The sequence below is a fragment of the Eublepharis macularius genome, chromosome 16 (assembly GCF_028583425.1).
Source record: "Eublepharis macularius isolate TG4126 chromosome 16, MPM_Emac_v1.0, whole genome shotgun sequence".
NCBI lineage: Eukaryota > Metazoa > Chordata > Lepidosauria > Squamata > Eublepharidae > Eublepharis > Eublepharis macularius.
In genome coordinates, this window is record NC_072805.1 from 16,324,918 (window position 1) to 16,340,558 (window position 15,641).

General features: G+C 49.5%; 2 protein-coding genes across 2 annotated transcripts in view; one reads left to right on the plus strand and one right to left on the minus strand.

Annotated features, from left to right (window-relative positions):
• The window catches only part of FHOD1 (formin homology 2 domain containing 1), a 274,420-nt gene that overhangs the window by 63,097 nt on the left and 195,682 nt on the right, over positions 1-15,641 (minus strand). The gene's annotated exons all lie outside the window — the stretch shown is intronic.
• Positions 1-15,641, plus strand: part of ATP6V0D1 (ATPase H+ transporting V0 subunit d1) — a 47,044-nt gene that overhangs the window by 19,835 nt on the left and 11,568 nt on the right. Inside the window, exons 2-4 of the mRNA XM_055000393.1 lie at positions 4,089-4,260; positions 13,468-13,646; positions 14,029-14,108. Coding sequence (XP_054856368.1) covers positions 4,089-4,260; positions 13,468-13,646; positions 14,029-14,108 — 431 coding nt within the window. The remainder of the gene's footprint in view (positions 1-4,088; positions 4,261-13,467; positions 13,647-14,028; positions 14,109-15,641) is intronic.

Consider the following 15,641-nt stretch of genomic DNA (forward strand, 5'->3'; position numbering starts at 1 on the left):
TTAAAACCAGGATCCCCGAGGAAGGCAGATCTTGTCTGTTGAATCTGGAATCAAAAGTGAAGGGCTTGTAAGACGGGGAAAGAAGATGCGTTGCCTGAACACTGGCCAGAGCGTCCTAAATACAAGAGCAGCCGAGCATTAGGAGAAGCTGCTCAGGAAGTTTTCTCAAGACGTATTTGAGCCAGGATGCCTTCTGTTTAGGCTCGTGGTAGTCAGCTTGGAAGCAAGGGGTCCAGCGGCGGCTGCTGGGTGGTGGCTCCGCTGCTCACCTCTATCCCCCTAGTGGCTAAAAGGAGCCTGTTGGCACAAGCCAATGGAAGTCCTCCCAATAAACTTCTAGTGTGGTGAATACACTAGACCCAGTTGTGCAGCCCATATTCCCTATGAAAGAAACTGGGGTCCAATGGCCGCTTAGGAGACTGACAAAAGTTATTCCGTAGTCAGAGTTCCCTTCATCCGATGCCCTGGTGCGCCTCTGCAGTCTCCCTTCCCCGGGCAGAGACAGCAGCGTGCCAGTGCCAGCGTGCCAGTGTCAGTCTTTCTCGCCCAACTCGGAGCCTGCTGTCAGAAGTCTGCTAACCAGGTTGTTTCACCAGGTGATGTCCCAGGAGGAATGTCTGGTTAGGTTTGCTCTGTCCTCAGCCCCTGTGCCATCACGCTCTCATGTTTATTTGCAGGGTGTTCACAGGCTTCTTGCGGAATCGGTTGGGTGGATTTGACCGTGCTCCCAAGAGCCTTCCTTCAGCCCTAGGAGCCTTCCTCCAAATTAAGTGGCTCTTCCTCCAGCGGAAGAGCCCCTCCATTTGGAAGAAAGCGCCTGAGATCAGAGGAAGGCCTCAGTCTGGAGCCGTAAGGAAAGATGGGGTATAAATACTTAGATAAACAAATAGATCCAGAGGAGTTAGCCGTGTTAGTCTGTAGTAGCAAAATCAAAAAGAGTCCAGTAGTACCTTTAAGACTAACCAATTTTATTGTAGCATAAGCTTTCGAGAATCGCAGTTCTCTTCGTCAGATGCAACTGACGAAGAGAACTGTGATTCTCGAAAGCTTATGCTACAATAAAATTGGTTAGTCTTAAAGGTGCTACTGGACTCTTTTTGATTTAGATAAACAAATGAACTTTGTGCAGCGAAGTGGTAGGATAGGGGGGTAGGATCCACCCCAATAATCTCTCCAAGGGTCTCACTGTCTACCATGAAGCAGTATCCCAACACACACACACCCCAAGCCATCTGGAATATTATCTGTGAATATTGCCACGTTTCTAGTGCCAAGATCGGCCACTTCATCCTCACCCAGAATTTCTTCAGGTTTGAGAACAGCTTGTCTTCAGGTGTGCTGTGGGTACTCATGTGGTCCCATCCGCAGGATGCTACTGTACTAATGGCGGACATGGTGCCTCCTCTCCCCCAAACGCCTCTCCTCTCTGCTTCTTTATCCTTTCAGTCCACATGAGGGGAAATGTGAGAGATTTCATCAGGATTCCAGAAGCTTCCATTCCTCGTTATCCTGATTGTGCCATTACATAATGGCCACTTAATTGTCACCCCATATCATATCTGCATGTTTCCAGTTGGGGAGGGGCTGTAGTTCAGAGATGGAACATTTGCTTGACACGCGGAAGGTCCCAGGTTCAATCCCCAGTATCTCCTGTTGAAAGGATTAGGTAATAGGTGATATGTATGTGGTGGAGAGTGCTGTCAAATCATAGCTGGCTTATGGCGACCCCTGGTGGGGTTTTCATTGCAAGAGACTAACAGAGGTGGTTTGCCATCGCCTGCCTCTGCAACACTGGTCTTCCTTGGAGGTCTCCCATCCAATCCCTAACCAAGGCTGACCCCAGTTAGCTTCTGAGATCTGACAAGATCAGGCTCACCTGGGCGATCCAGGTCAGGGTATGATTTGTATACTAGGTGAGATGTATCTACCTGAGACCCTAGAGAGCTGTTGCCGGGCAGAGCAGACAGTGCTCACCTTGATGGGCTACGGGTCTGATTCCGTACAAGGTAGCCTCGTGTGTTCAATTGCTAGCCAGAGCAAAACACCACAATTCACAGCCAAAGCCCTGTGACAGAAACCTGCACCTGTATTTATTTATTTAAATATTTATATCCCACCTTCATTTATGCCTCAAGGGGGCTTACAAGTCAAACATTACAATTTAAAGCCAATAGAATAAAACCCCAGATAGCCACCCCCAAAATGCCTGCTTAGTGTCTCCCATTAAAAGCCTTGAAAAAAATGACCTTGCAGGGCCTCCTGAAGATTTCTAACAAAAACGTTTCCCTTACCGCCTCATAAAGTGGAGGCTGACTGGAAAAAAGCCACTGGCCCCAATTGATTGATGCTGGGCAGGCCCCTGTAAGTGGGGGAACAGCCAGTAGGTGGCAGCGTGTTCCAGGACCTCGGGCAGGGATTCTGCTAAAGAATGTGTCTCGGGTATCTGAAAAAGGGCAATGCCCACCCAGCAGAGGGAAGGCACCAATTGACTGGGCCAGCCTGGTGTCCAGGGATGGAGCGCTAGAGGACCAGCCCCAAAGAGAGCAGGGCAGATCACCACCTACAGCCCCCCACTCAGACCTCTTCAGCGCCTAATGAGTGATCTGTAGCCCACCCTACACAATGTGAATTCTCTTTTGGGGCTGACCAGACGTTCTTTGCTTTACATATCCTATGACTTATCAGAGACTTTGCAAAAGAGAGCGTTTTTTTTTTTTTAGTATCCACATGAAAGGTACTTTTATTTTGATTAATAATGCATTTGGGTAAATGCACTAACACATCCGTGGTGCTATAGTTTGTTTCTAGAAATGAGACTGTACAGACATCTTCCAATTTTATACAAATGATATGCAAGTATCTCTTTTAGTAAGAGAGCATTTCACAGGATTTTTTTTATGCTTCCCCGGATTTCACCCCAAGGGGAGGAAGCCCTTAAAAATAAGAACCTTTCCCCCCAACACTTTCCCCCCCAAGCTTTTGTATGTGTATCATTCAATCTGCTCATTCCTGATATCTTCATATCAGTCTTCTCTGAAGAACGGAGCTCTAGTCCTCAAAAGCTTATGCCGGAATAAAATGTTCTCTTTTAAGGTGCCACGAGTCTCCTGTTTGCTTTTGTGACAATGGGGCTACCCATCTGGAGTTATTCCTCCATGAGAGTTCACTCTTTGGCAGAATATCTCCAGGAGCACCAGGTTTCCTGTGTCAAGGCCCTGCTTTCCAGTTTAAAAGCCTATTTCAGCACTAGCTTTATTCACAGTACTTGGAAACCAAGCTCCCAGTGGTACCAACTTCCTCCTTAAAAAAACATCTCGGCCAAGACGGTTTTTGTGAAAGAGACCAAATAGGCATGTAATTCTTTTTTTTTTTTTACATGTTGGCATAACAACTCAAACTGGTTAAGCAGTCGCTCTGCTCCAGCAACCAGGTCAAGAAGTAACAAGCTGCCCGTTCCATCGCGAAGGCAGGGGCATGCATTAACTTTAGTGGAGTGGAGTCAGAACGTGGCGGCATCTACATGTTTACCACTTTTTGCCCGGGCAGTGTAGGCAGGGAGCTGGGTGTGGAGGAATGAGGCCAGGAGGCCAGTGGGACATCCCGGTGGAAAGGTTTGGTGGCTGATTTAGCTGGCGGGAAGGGGAAGTGAATGGTGTGAATGGCATTTCAGCACAGTCCCACGTCTGGCTTGCCTCTCCTAGGCCCAAAATGCGGTCCGGCAGGTTCCAGGCATTCGGTTCAGCGTCTCTCTTCTCCCACCCCAGTGACCTAATAAAGAGCCTTTCAGGAACATTTGCAACCCTGTATTGCAACCCTGTTTTGCTCTGATGAAGCAGCGGCACCAGCCATGAGCCCAAAAGAAGGTGCAAAGTTCAAGGGCGTGCTGTGTGCCTCCAAAAGACTGACATAAAAGCCAAGGGCTGACCTGGCATCCCCGGGCATGTACCCAGCAAGGCGCAGCACATTAGCCAAGCTCAGCTGCCTCTCTTCCCCCAGCAGGTGTCGCTGTTGTTAGATCCACAATGGTGCCTTCAGTCAGGAATTTTGCTCTAATTTTTCTGTCTCCCTCCCTCCCCCCCCCCCGGCAGATTTGAAACTCCATCTCCAGAGTACAGACTATGGCAGCTTCCTGGCGAACGAAGCCTCCCCCCTCACTGTGTCCGTCATCGATGACAAGCTGAAGGAGAAGATGGTGGTCGAGTTCCGCCACATGAGGAATCACGCCTATGAGCCCCTGGCCAGCTTTCTGGACTTTATCACGTAAGTGTGGGCTTTCCTGTGGTCTTGTGCTGTGGGGCAAAGACTTTGGAGCCCCCCTCCTGGTAGGGAGGGGCTGTGCTTCAGTGGAAGAGCGTCTGCTTTGCATGCAAGAGGTCTCAGGTTCAATCTCTGGCATCTCCAGTTCAAAGGTCCAGGCAGTAGGTGATGTGAAAAACCTCTTTCTGAGACCCTGGGGGGCTGCTGCCAGTCTGCCAATATTGATTTTGATGAACTGAAGGTCTGATTCATTATAAGGCATCTTCATGTGTGCCTGGAAGCAGGCCTGGTGTATTGCTCTCAGAGATGGAGCCATGTTGCCTGTTGGAAGTGTCTTTCCTCCAGCTGTGCGATATATGTGGCGGGTGAGCGCTCAAGACAGCTGCTCAGGCGGGCAAGCTGTCAAGAGACCAGCTCAAGGTAGGATTTAACTTCTCTCCTACGATCTTGGAATTCTCACTGTTCTTTAACCGTTATAAGTTTGAGCATAAATGCTCCGAGATAAAAGAGGCTCGTTGTCGCCATGGTTTCTTTCTGTCCAAGGCAGGATCATAAACTCATACCAAGCAAGTCAGGATGGGTGCCAGTGGGCAAGGGTAGTGTGTGTGTGTATTTAAGATCCTCAGGGCCCTTGTGTGAAGATACAAAGCAAGATGCTGATTTTCATCTCCTTAGCCTGTGATCTGAATAATAACACCTTCTCTCCTGTGGTTCTAGAGTGTTTGGCTTCGTAACAAAACCCCATAATGTGCATTTCTTTACACTGAGGTGGTTGCCCTTCTGAGGATGTGACGCGGGATATCCACAAGCAGGTGCTCTGTTTGATCTTTATCTGCAGCGTGGGGCAAACATTATCCCACAGTTCTACTATAGCAGGAGCGAGTTCAGTGGTAGAGTGCGGATCTTGCTTGCACAAGGCCATAGGTTCAATCCCTGGCATCTCTAGTTAAAAGATTTCAGCAGAAATCCGTGGAGGGCTGCAGCCTGTATTGGGCTAGTTAGACTAAGTCTGCATAAGGGGACATCCTATGTTCATCAGCCAGAAAAATCTTTCCTCTCTGGCTTCCGGGATGTAAGTGAGCATGGACATTTTCTCCTTGTGGGAAAATGGCCCTTCTCTTTGGCACATGTAACTTTGGAAAAAGAGACTGGAGCAAACAGATTTTATCTTAACATCTTTGTAAATATGTCTACAAAGGTTAGACATATTTGAATTTTTACTGGCCTCTCTCTTCACACGTACTTGCTAGTCTTTTGTAGTTAAACCAGTACACACCTCTGTTCACGCATACATGTGCAGCCCCCCCCGCCCCCTCCCCCCCGCAAACATACACACCTTTATCTGAATTCAGCTTGCTTTTTCCTGGAGCAGCTTTCCTGGGGGAAAGAAAGGACAGCAGCATTCCGGTGATAGTTATGTACCTGTTAAATATTTTTTTATCCTGCAGCCAAGAGCAAAACAATTAAACAACTGTAAGTGACATTATAAAATCAGCTATAAAGCAGCCGTGACAAATATGTGGATTTTAAAAGCGGAGCAATAAAACCATGTAGAAAACAGCTAAAGACCAGATTTTTAAAAGTCACTTAAAAAAACTCTTAGCAAGCCGTTCTAGACTAACAATTAACAATCCACAAATGTTTTGGTGAATAGGTTTTGCCTGGCCTCTAAGACTTCCCAGCCTAAGTGTCAGCTTGATGCTGTGCTGTTATCTGCAGAGAGAAAGTTCTGAAGATAAGGTGCCACACCAGAAAAGGCCCTGCCTGTAGTACGCACCCAGGTTGCATCCGAAAGTGGGGGCATGCAGACCAGAGTATATCTGAGGAGGAACTTACCTTGTGGAATGGCTGGCTCATACGGACGCAGGTGGTCCTTCAGATACCCAGGCCTCGGATATTTAGGACTTCAAAAGTAATTCTGAATTGTGCCTGGTAACAAATGAGTAGCCAGTGCAGTGCTCTAAGTACTAGCAAGATGCGTACTTCGCATTTTAAATCGGATGATGTGTTCAGTCTTCAAGGGCAGCCCCACTTGTAGCTCATCACAGTAATCTACCTTGGGTGCGATCAGCATGTGGGTAACTGGTCAGACCTAACTTTTCAAGGAAAAGCCAGAGTTCGTGTGCGTATCAGCTGAGGATAATTAAAGACCCTGCTTGCTAGGGATAATGCCTGAGCCTCTGTTTGTAGGCATAGATCAGAAAGCCAACCAGCAAACTTGCTTTCATATGTGTGTGCGTGCGCATGTCTTGTGTAGATTGAATCAGCCCTCACTCAGCTCATTACTGTGTCCAGATTCTTGCGGGTAACGTAGTTGGCATATAATATGGTAGGTATCCGACAGCCTGGAAGTGGTGGAGAAGCTTTTGGCTTTTTACGAGAGATGCTTCCTGTGGTTGCCCAGAGGAGAGTCTTCCTTGCCACAGGCAACCAAGAAGGTGGCTGTTTGCACGCCTGGCCTAATGGGGAGGGCAGGGGGACACCAACTGCTTATGGAAGTTTTCTAAATAGCTTTTGCACAAGAATCGATGTGGGTCATGAGAGGAATTGAAGAATGTCAATAAATCTGGCTTTGGCTTGCTATCCAGAAATGTTTGGGGCATGGCAGTAGATATCTGGAGAAACTCCTTTCCTGGAGGTGGTCAGGGAAATACCACCCAAAGATTGGGGTGAGAGCAGCCATCGAGTCCCTCCTGGCTATGATTCTAAAACTATATCTGGAAAGGAAAGATGTTGATGAGAATCAAGCGATGCTGCTGCCATATTGGAGAGAGGCATCTTCCTCTTGGTGATACTGCGAAGGCAGCCGCTGGGTCCTGGCTCCATTGAGTCAGTTTCAACTTCGCTTTCAGCCACTGAGATGGTTATTGTGGCATATTGGAAGAAAACAGAAGCACGTGCCCCTCCCCAAAAGTAATTGTGTTTGAGATGTGGTTTTATTTTTATTTACTAAATTAAGATGTTATCAAAGGATGCAAAGAAACGATTTACAGGGCACACATTACGCTTGGGGAACGTTGGGCAATAGTTATTTATTGTACTGAAAAATAAGAGATAAAGCTTTTTATGAAGTCTTAAACGCCTTTCTTTTATGCGTTAGGGCATTATGTAACATAATATATGCATTAAATGTGTTGAGGGGTGGTAAACAGTGACTCATGGACTACAAGCACTGGCTGGCAAGAGACTTCTAAATCAAGAGACTTTTAAATCAGCAACTTGGTTTGGGTGATTGAAAAAAAGCTTCCTGTGTTAGCTTGGTTACAGCTACCAGGGAGGAGGCTTTGAGCCAAAGGCAAACAAGGAAAGACTGACTGGGTTAAATCAGAAATTCAAGGCCGAGTGTGCTAGCCAGGGAATCTGCTGTCCTTTTGCCCCCTGTATCCCAGAGAGATTTCTAAATCATTACAAATGCTTTCACTGGTTAGGATTAGGCCGATCAAGGCCAGCAGTGGAGGGAATCCAGCATCTGATCTGAACAAGGTCAGACGAGAGGAGATTCTTCACTGTGGCCTCAACATCTGTGCAGAAGTCTGGAGAAGAACGTGGCTGAGCCTTGCAAACTATTACCATCCCGCTCCGAAGAAAAGGGTGCCGTGGGTTGGGAGTGGCAGGCAAGCCGGTCCTTCCCTGGGCCCCTCTGTACGTTCTGGCCCTGCCCTTAATGCGGTCTGCTGGTCAGCGCCTCCCCCTGCTTGTCGTGGTGTGTGTTCCCTCCTGCAGAAGTGCCAAGGTGGCCTCTTTGCACAGACGCGTCGTGTGCTGTTGCCCTTGGCTGATGCTATGCTGTTGTGTGCATCTGGCGGAGGCTTGATCGAGCCAGCTTTTTAACTGCCAGCAAAACTACTGCAGTGCTTGTCCGGGGAGGGGGCAGCATTCCTTGTTTGAAGTCAGTTTTTTAAAATAAGGGCTTTGCCCTCAAACAACTGCGGAGGGGCTGAGGCTCAGAGGCAGAACATCTGCTTGTCACGCGGAAGGTCCCAGGTTCAATCTCTGACATCTAAATTAAGTGGACCAGGCGCAGACGATGTGAAAGACCTCTGCTTGAGACCCCTGACCCGTCTGAGTAGACAATGCTGACATTGACGAACCCTGAGTCTGAGTCAGTATAAAGCATGGGCATGGGTCCATGTGTACAACTGCCGTAAGTCGCTTCCGGTGGACATCACAAGCCCTCCATGCTGCAGCAGGGCATAATCCCCTCTTTGGGGGAAGGGCACTTACCTGTGCCGCCTCTTGGACCTGACGGAGCGGCTAGCAGGAAGATAGCAACCCTGTCAGTTAATAACATTGGAAAAGAGCAAGAGCCCAGTAGCACCTATAAGACTGTTTATTTATTTATATCCCGCCCTCCCCGTGAGCGGGCTCAGGGCGGATAACAACATATTAAAATACAAAATACAGTAAAAACAACATATTAAGATACGATAAAATCCATACACATTTAAAACAGGGTAGTGGACAGCCTTCACGGAGGGTTAAGATTTTATACACCCCTTTTTTCAGGCCGGCGGAGGCCCAGCCTCAGCCATATGCCTGGCAGAGCATCTGTCTTGCAGGCCTGGCAAAAAGATAGTAGGTCCTGCCGGGCCCTGATTTCAGCAGACAGAGCGTTCCACCAGGTGGGAGCCAGGACCAAAAAGGCCCTGGCTCTAGTCGAGGCTAGGCGGGCCTCCTTGGGGCCAGGGACCACCAACAGCTGTTTGTCCTGTGATTGGAATGTCCTCTGGGGAATATATGGGGAGAGACGGTCCCATAGATACGCTGGTCCCAGTCTGCACAGGGCCTTATAGGTCAATACCAGAACCTTGAATCTGATCCAATACTCCACTGTCAACCAATGCAGCTCGCATAAGAACGGTGTTATATGTGCCTTATTTGGCACTCTTGTAATATCACGCGCTGCTGCATTTTGTACCAGCTGTAATCTCCGGGTCAGGCTCAAGGGCAGCCCCACGTAGAACGAGTTACCGTAATCTAGCCTAGAGATTACTGTTGCTTGGATCACTGCAGTTAAGTCACGGGTTGACAAGTAAGGGACAAGTTGCCTGGTCTGCTGCACATGGGAAAAAGAGGACCTGACAACCACTGTGACCTGTGCCTCCATTTTCAGGGAGGCATCCAAGATCACCCCCAGGCTCTTAACCCTCGGAACTGGCACTAACGGTGCCCTATCGAGGGCCGGAAGCCGGAGTGCCGAACCTAATCGCCCGTGGCTCAAGTACAGGATCTCCGTTTTTGTTGGGTTCAGTTTCAGCCGACTCTGCTTCAACCAACCAGTCACAGCTGCAAAAGCACGTTCCAGGACATCTGGGGCTGAGCCGGGCTGGCCGTCCATCATCAGATACAACTGGGTGTCATCTGCATATTGATGACACCCAAGTCTGAAACTTCGTACCAACTGGGCAAGGGGGTGCATATAGATGTTAAACAATAATGGGGAGAGTATTGCTCCCTGTGGGACCCCCCACACCAAAGGGTGGTGGGATGACAGTTTCTCCCCAAGTGCCACCCTGTGTCCCCGACCATGGAGAAAAGAGACAAGCCACTGTAAGGCAGTCCCTCGTATCCCCACATTGACGAGGTGGTGAGTCAGAAGATCGTAATTGACTGTATCCAACGCTGCCAACAGATCCAGTAATATCAGCAGCGCTGAGCCACCTCAATCCAGATGTCTACAAAGATTGTCTGTGAGGGCGACCAGCAACGTCTCCGTCCCATGTCCCGGACGGAACCTGGACTGGAAGGGGTCTGGGGCCAAGACATCCTTCAGGAAGCCCTGCAGTTGTTCCACCACCGCCTGCTCAATCACCTTTCCCAGAAACGGGAGGTTCGAAACCGGGCGGTAATTAACCAGGTCGGTGGGGTTCAGCGATGGTTTCTTTAAAAGAGGCCTCACCACAACTTCCTTTAATGGCCCAGGAAAATCCCCGGAGCCGAAGGATAGGTTAACAATGGCCTCCAGCGAGGACCGCAGCCCTTCAGCACTGGCCTTTACCAGCCACGATGGGCATGGGACCAAGGGACACGTGGCGGGCCTAACTGATCGCAGGGTCCTGTCAATCTCCTCCCCAAAGAGTGGTCTGAAATGATCAAATATTGGCCCCGAAGACGGCCAAGGGGTCTCCAGCTCATTTACTGGATCACTGAATCACTGACTAACAAAATTAGCAGTAGGGTATGAATTTTCATGAGCCACTTCTTCACTTAATGAGCTCACTTCTTCAGTTAATAATGTTATGATCACAGTGGAGGGGAAGCGCCGAGGGGCTACCCAAATGTCGTGCCAGTGAGGGAAGCTCTCTTCTCTTGCCTCATAGCTGGCCCTTGGCCACTGAACTGTGCAAGGCGGGCCGTAGTGATGTGGCCCCCGCAGTGTTCTGCGAGAAACCCAAGATGCTCCTTCCTTTCCTGGCAGGGTGAGTTTTGCCCCTTGGTGGCAGTAGGTAGTTGGCGCGGAAGAGGCTTCAGTAGCTATCGTGGGGGAATTCTGAAGCCCCGCTCCTGACCACTACACACGTTTCCAGCGAATGGTTTGCAAAACTATACCCACATTCCAAAGATGGCTGCCTGTGCGAAGGTGGCAGGTTCTGTTTTTCAGCAGCTTAAAATTAGAACTGCCAGTGAGAACTGGACTGCACTGTTTCAGCGGTGGTGGGGCTTGTATGTAAATGCGCTACAGACACAACCTCAGTGTAGGAAGCTAACATGCCAGGGAAAAATCTAGACTAGAACCACTACTCTGATACAGCTTTCGTGTGCAGAGAAGTCGGTAGGCCCATGCAGTCCTGTGAGCCCCCATCTGTATGGTACAGTCCAGACACACGCTTAGCACCTCATCGGCAGGCATCGACAGTTTGGTGGGGTTGGAGGGTGGGTTGGACTCACCATCTTCATAACTGAACTAACACCAGGCCTGTCACGCTTTCCCAGCCTAAATTACCTCACGGGTTGTTGTGAGACTAAAACGGGGGAGGGGAGAACGATGGAGAAAAGCAGGGTGCGAGCATGAGGGTAGTGGCTAGACGAGGATCTGGGCGGCCCCAGGTTCGACTCACCACTCTGCAACGGAAGCTCCCGGCGTGCCCTCCCAGCCCCACGCTCTCAGCCTGACCTTACCTCGCAGGGTTATGGTGAGGTTCAAACGGAGGACAGGAGGACGATGTAAGCCACTTTGGATTCCCCTAGTGGAGAGAATAGCGTGGTAAATAAATAAGTATAATTAAATACATAAAAAGTATGACAGGGTCCACTGTAAGTGGCAGGCCATGTAGAGTTGACAAAGCACGAGCTGTGCTGTTCCTAACAAATACAGAGAGGTGGGTTGGGGTTCTTCTGAGAATTGCCCCAAGCCGTCCCTGCCTTGCGTGTTGAGTGCTCCCTTTTCATCCCCCCCCCCCCGCCCCATTGCTGATGTTTGCAGTGCTCCTTCACAGGCCGGAAGAGGCTTTGCTGACTCCCTCCACCTGGGCCGCTTGCCATGTTGTGCAATCCTTCTTTGCAAAAACAAGGCTTGCTATTTGGAGGGAGTGCCCCTGTCATCCTTTTCTAACAGCTTTGGGAGGTGCAAACGGGGCTGCCAGGCTCCCAACTCGCTCTCAAGGGCCCAACTGCTGAGCTGGGAGGATTCAGTGAGGTGTAGGGCAGGGCATCAACAAATAGGTATTAAGTGTACCAGGAGAGCGACAAGCATTTCCTGGACTGGGTCACGGGCGTTTGCCTTCCGGGCTGGAACAGAGGCTTTCTTCTCGCTGACCCAAGTGGGAAAGAAGATCAGCCTCTGGGCTTTTTCTCCTTGCTCTCTCGGGTCAGTTTTGGTTTGCCCTTCTCTCAGGGCGCTCTCAGACGGCTTGGGCAAAAGTGCTTGCTTTCTTGGGAGATTTGCTACAGGCCACTGCTGAGCTGAAGTCTTAATTGACCAGCAGTGGATCTGTTATGTGTCTGTGCTGAAAACATCTGGAAGAGGCTGCAAAGACCACTGTCAACTGCACTGCACGGCTTCAGCTGCTGCCTGGGTGCATGCCGTATGGCGGCGGGGAGGCTCTTCCTCCACTGAGCCTGCCGGACCCTGCAAGCACTTCCACCAACTCAGAAGGTTTCAGAGATGTGTCCTAATGAATCTAGTGCTGGTCTGAGTTTGTGGTTCCTTTTTAAAGATTGGCACTATTTGATGTGGTTGCGATAGCGGTAAAATAATTTGTAAGCAGTTTCGAATGGGTATGTTAAGTAGGATTTTTTGCTACTCCTTTTTTTTGGATTTTGTTGGAAAATCTAAGCAGCAAATCCACAAAAGGCCTTTGAAAAGCAGCTCTATCCTGATTTATGGACTAGTCAAATATACAGCATTTAAATTTTTTACCATCCATCCAAATTCTGTATGATACGATTATATAATGTTTATTTGTATATGTATTTACTTCATTTTATACCCCACCTGTCTCCCCAATGGAGACCCAAAGAAGCTTACAGAGTTCTCCTCTCCTTCATTTTTATCCCTACAACAACCCTGTGAGGTAGCTTAGACGGAGTGTGTGCCACTGGCTCAAGGTCATCCAGTAAGCTTCCATGCCAGAGCAGGGATTTGAACCTGGGCCTCCTAGATCTAACCGCTATACCAAACTGGCTTAGTGATCCAAGTATGTCTATTCTGGAACATCACTGCTGGTGATGGTTGTTGTTATTAATCCTTCGTTCATAGTGAAACTGTCTTGCTCATGTTCTTTATAATGTGTTGCTCCTATTAATGTTATTATTATCATCCCTAAGTATTGCTAATTAATAAATAGCCTTTTAAAAACAACACTCAGTGTTACCTGGATAGCGTTCACCAGCCTCTGCACTGTTCCTCTAGTTCGGTTTAAGGCGTAAACAAAAAAAGTTCTTTTTTATTCTCATCCTGCCCTTCTTTCCGGGGAGCTCAGGGTGGCTTCCCTGGGGTCTGTTCTTCCCCTGCCTCACTTGATCCTCCCGGTGATACCTGAAGAAGGGAGTTTTGACTCTCAGAAGCTCAAGACCTGAAAATCTTGTTGGTCTCTGAGGTGCCCCTGGACTCAAGTCCTGCTTTTCTACCACAGACCAACATGACTACCCACCTAAAACTATCCCAGTAACTCTGTGAAGCTGGTGAGGGAGGGACGGATAGGCCCCAAATTTACCCAGTGGGCTTCACAGCAGAGCCCCACAGCACCTGGCCACCTTGCTTCCTTGCAGGTACAGCTACATGATTGACAACGTGATCTTGCTTATCACTGGGACGCTGCATCAACGCTCCATTGCTGAGCTGGTGCCCAAGTGCCACCCTCTGGGAAGCTTCGAGCAGATGGAGGCAGTGAATATCGCTCAGACTCCTGCCGAGCTGTACAATGCCATCCTGGTGGACACACCCTTGGGTGAGACGGAGACCCTGGTTGACTTCCTCGGGGAATGATTGCGGGGGTGGGGGAGCAATCTGGAATCCTTGGGTTTCTTGACACTGGCTGGCAGTTGCATGCAAAGATGAAATCACCATGGTCTGCAACTCAGTAATTGCAGAAAATCCCCCTGCTTTCTCATTAGATTGACTGACCAGTGTGGTGACTGCTGCAGTTCTTTAATTCTTCAGACGCAATTCAGTGTTTCACATTTTATCGTTCCTTGGAGGTGCAGTCAGTGGATCTCCCTCTGATTTGCCTGCATGCCCCATGAATTGAAATTTGTCCTAGCCCAGGCACCTGGCACTTAGGCAGAGGGAATCTTGGCCCGCTCCGCCTCACAGTTTCCTCTGTCTTTCAGCTGCCTTTTTCCAGGATTGCATCTCGGAGCAGGACCTCGATGAAATGAACATTGAAATTATTCGAAACACTCTCTACAAGGTAAGCGTTCAGAGAGGAGGAAAGCTGCTAGCCTCATCTTATAAAATGGGAGGTGGGGGTTTTAGAAACAGGAGTGGACTGGGCTGCCCCCCCCCGCCCCACTGTCTGCCCAAAATTCCGTGCTGGGCATGTTCTGTTGTGAATCTGTAAGTAACTTATTAACTGCATTATTCTTTCCCAGGGAGAAAGGGTGGGAGAGGACACAGTGTCCCAGGGGCTTGTGACTGCTCTTATGTCTGGGGGAGGGGGTTTAATCACTCCTCTTGCTGCAAATAAAACCAGAGAACTTAACCAATAACTTTTTTTGAGGTGCATTTGCACAGGTTTTCCTTCTACCTTTCACCAACTGCTTGCAAGCATTTCCTCCTTGAAAGAATGTACCCTATTCGGAGCCAGAAATTTACATAGTCGAGAGCAAGTACAGAGGTGGGCCATCGCCCCTGCCTTTGGGCGGCCTCTAAAGACTGCAGCACCCACAGCATGTGCCCCTCGTTGTGGGCAACCCCTCTGTGTGGCTCAGAGAATCCCCAAGGGAGAGAAGCCGTGCCTCTCGGCTGCAGCTACGGCCTTTTTACCTCACCTGCGCTGTGATGAACTGGATGAGTGAGCAAAAGAGGGTGTCGGGTCAGACTGGGAGAATAAAACTCTTCAAGACACCCTTCTGTCTCCTCAGTGCCAGGCCTTGTGCTCCGTTGCTTGGGCACGGAAGCCAGTTTCAGTTGGTCATGCTGTCAAGAAGGCCATTTTGACTAGCTTGTTCCCTCTCCTTTAAAGATGGGTCACAGCCCCACTGCTGTGCAAGAGCGCGAAGTCTCACACGAAGGAGCCTTTGCCTTAGTTGGTGTCGCATTTGCATCCGTCCTGGCTTGGTGCTCGTTGCCTTGGGGGAGGTGGGCACGTGAGGGATGGGTGGAAAAAGTGGGGCCCCATCTGAAACGTGGCGGTGTGCCTCTGGGCTCTGGGGAGCCAGCCACAACCCACTCCGGCTGGCAGTGCCTGGTTTGAGGCAGATAGGTTGGCTTTCAAGTACTGAAATAAGGAAGGGTGGCACGTTGGTGGCAGTGGTGCTATCGCTCCCATCTCACGTCTGGCAAGTCATGGGGTGTCGATCGTATCTGCTTTCTTGGTTCCCACCGGCCCTAACTAGCTGGAGGTTGTTTTCTGCAATAAGTGTTTGAGATTCCTGCAGCTGCATTATATGCATTAATGGTCAGAAGAGGAAAACTTACGTACGCACATGCAGAAGTGTCCGTTGTGGAGGGGGGGGGTGTACATAGGCCGTGTGGCAGTTGCCCACAGGCACACTGGTTGTGTAGTCCTGTGGGCTGGCAGATCTGTGTGAAAGCAGTCTATATCTCTCTTCCACAATCATCCTTCAGCCAAGAAGCCAAAGAGAGTTCGCGGGGGGGGGGCAGGGGCTGGGGGAGAGCAGAGACTAGTACTGCCGTTGTAATCCTTGTGAAGCTTGAAGGGGAAGGGGCAGAGAACTGCTGATCCGACACTTTTTCCCGAACGGTGGAGGCCGAGGGAGCA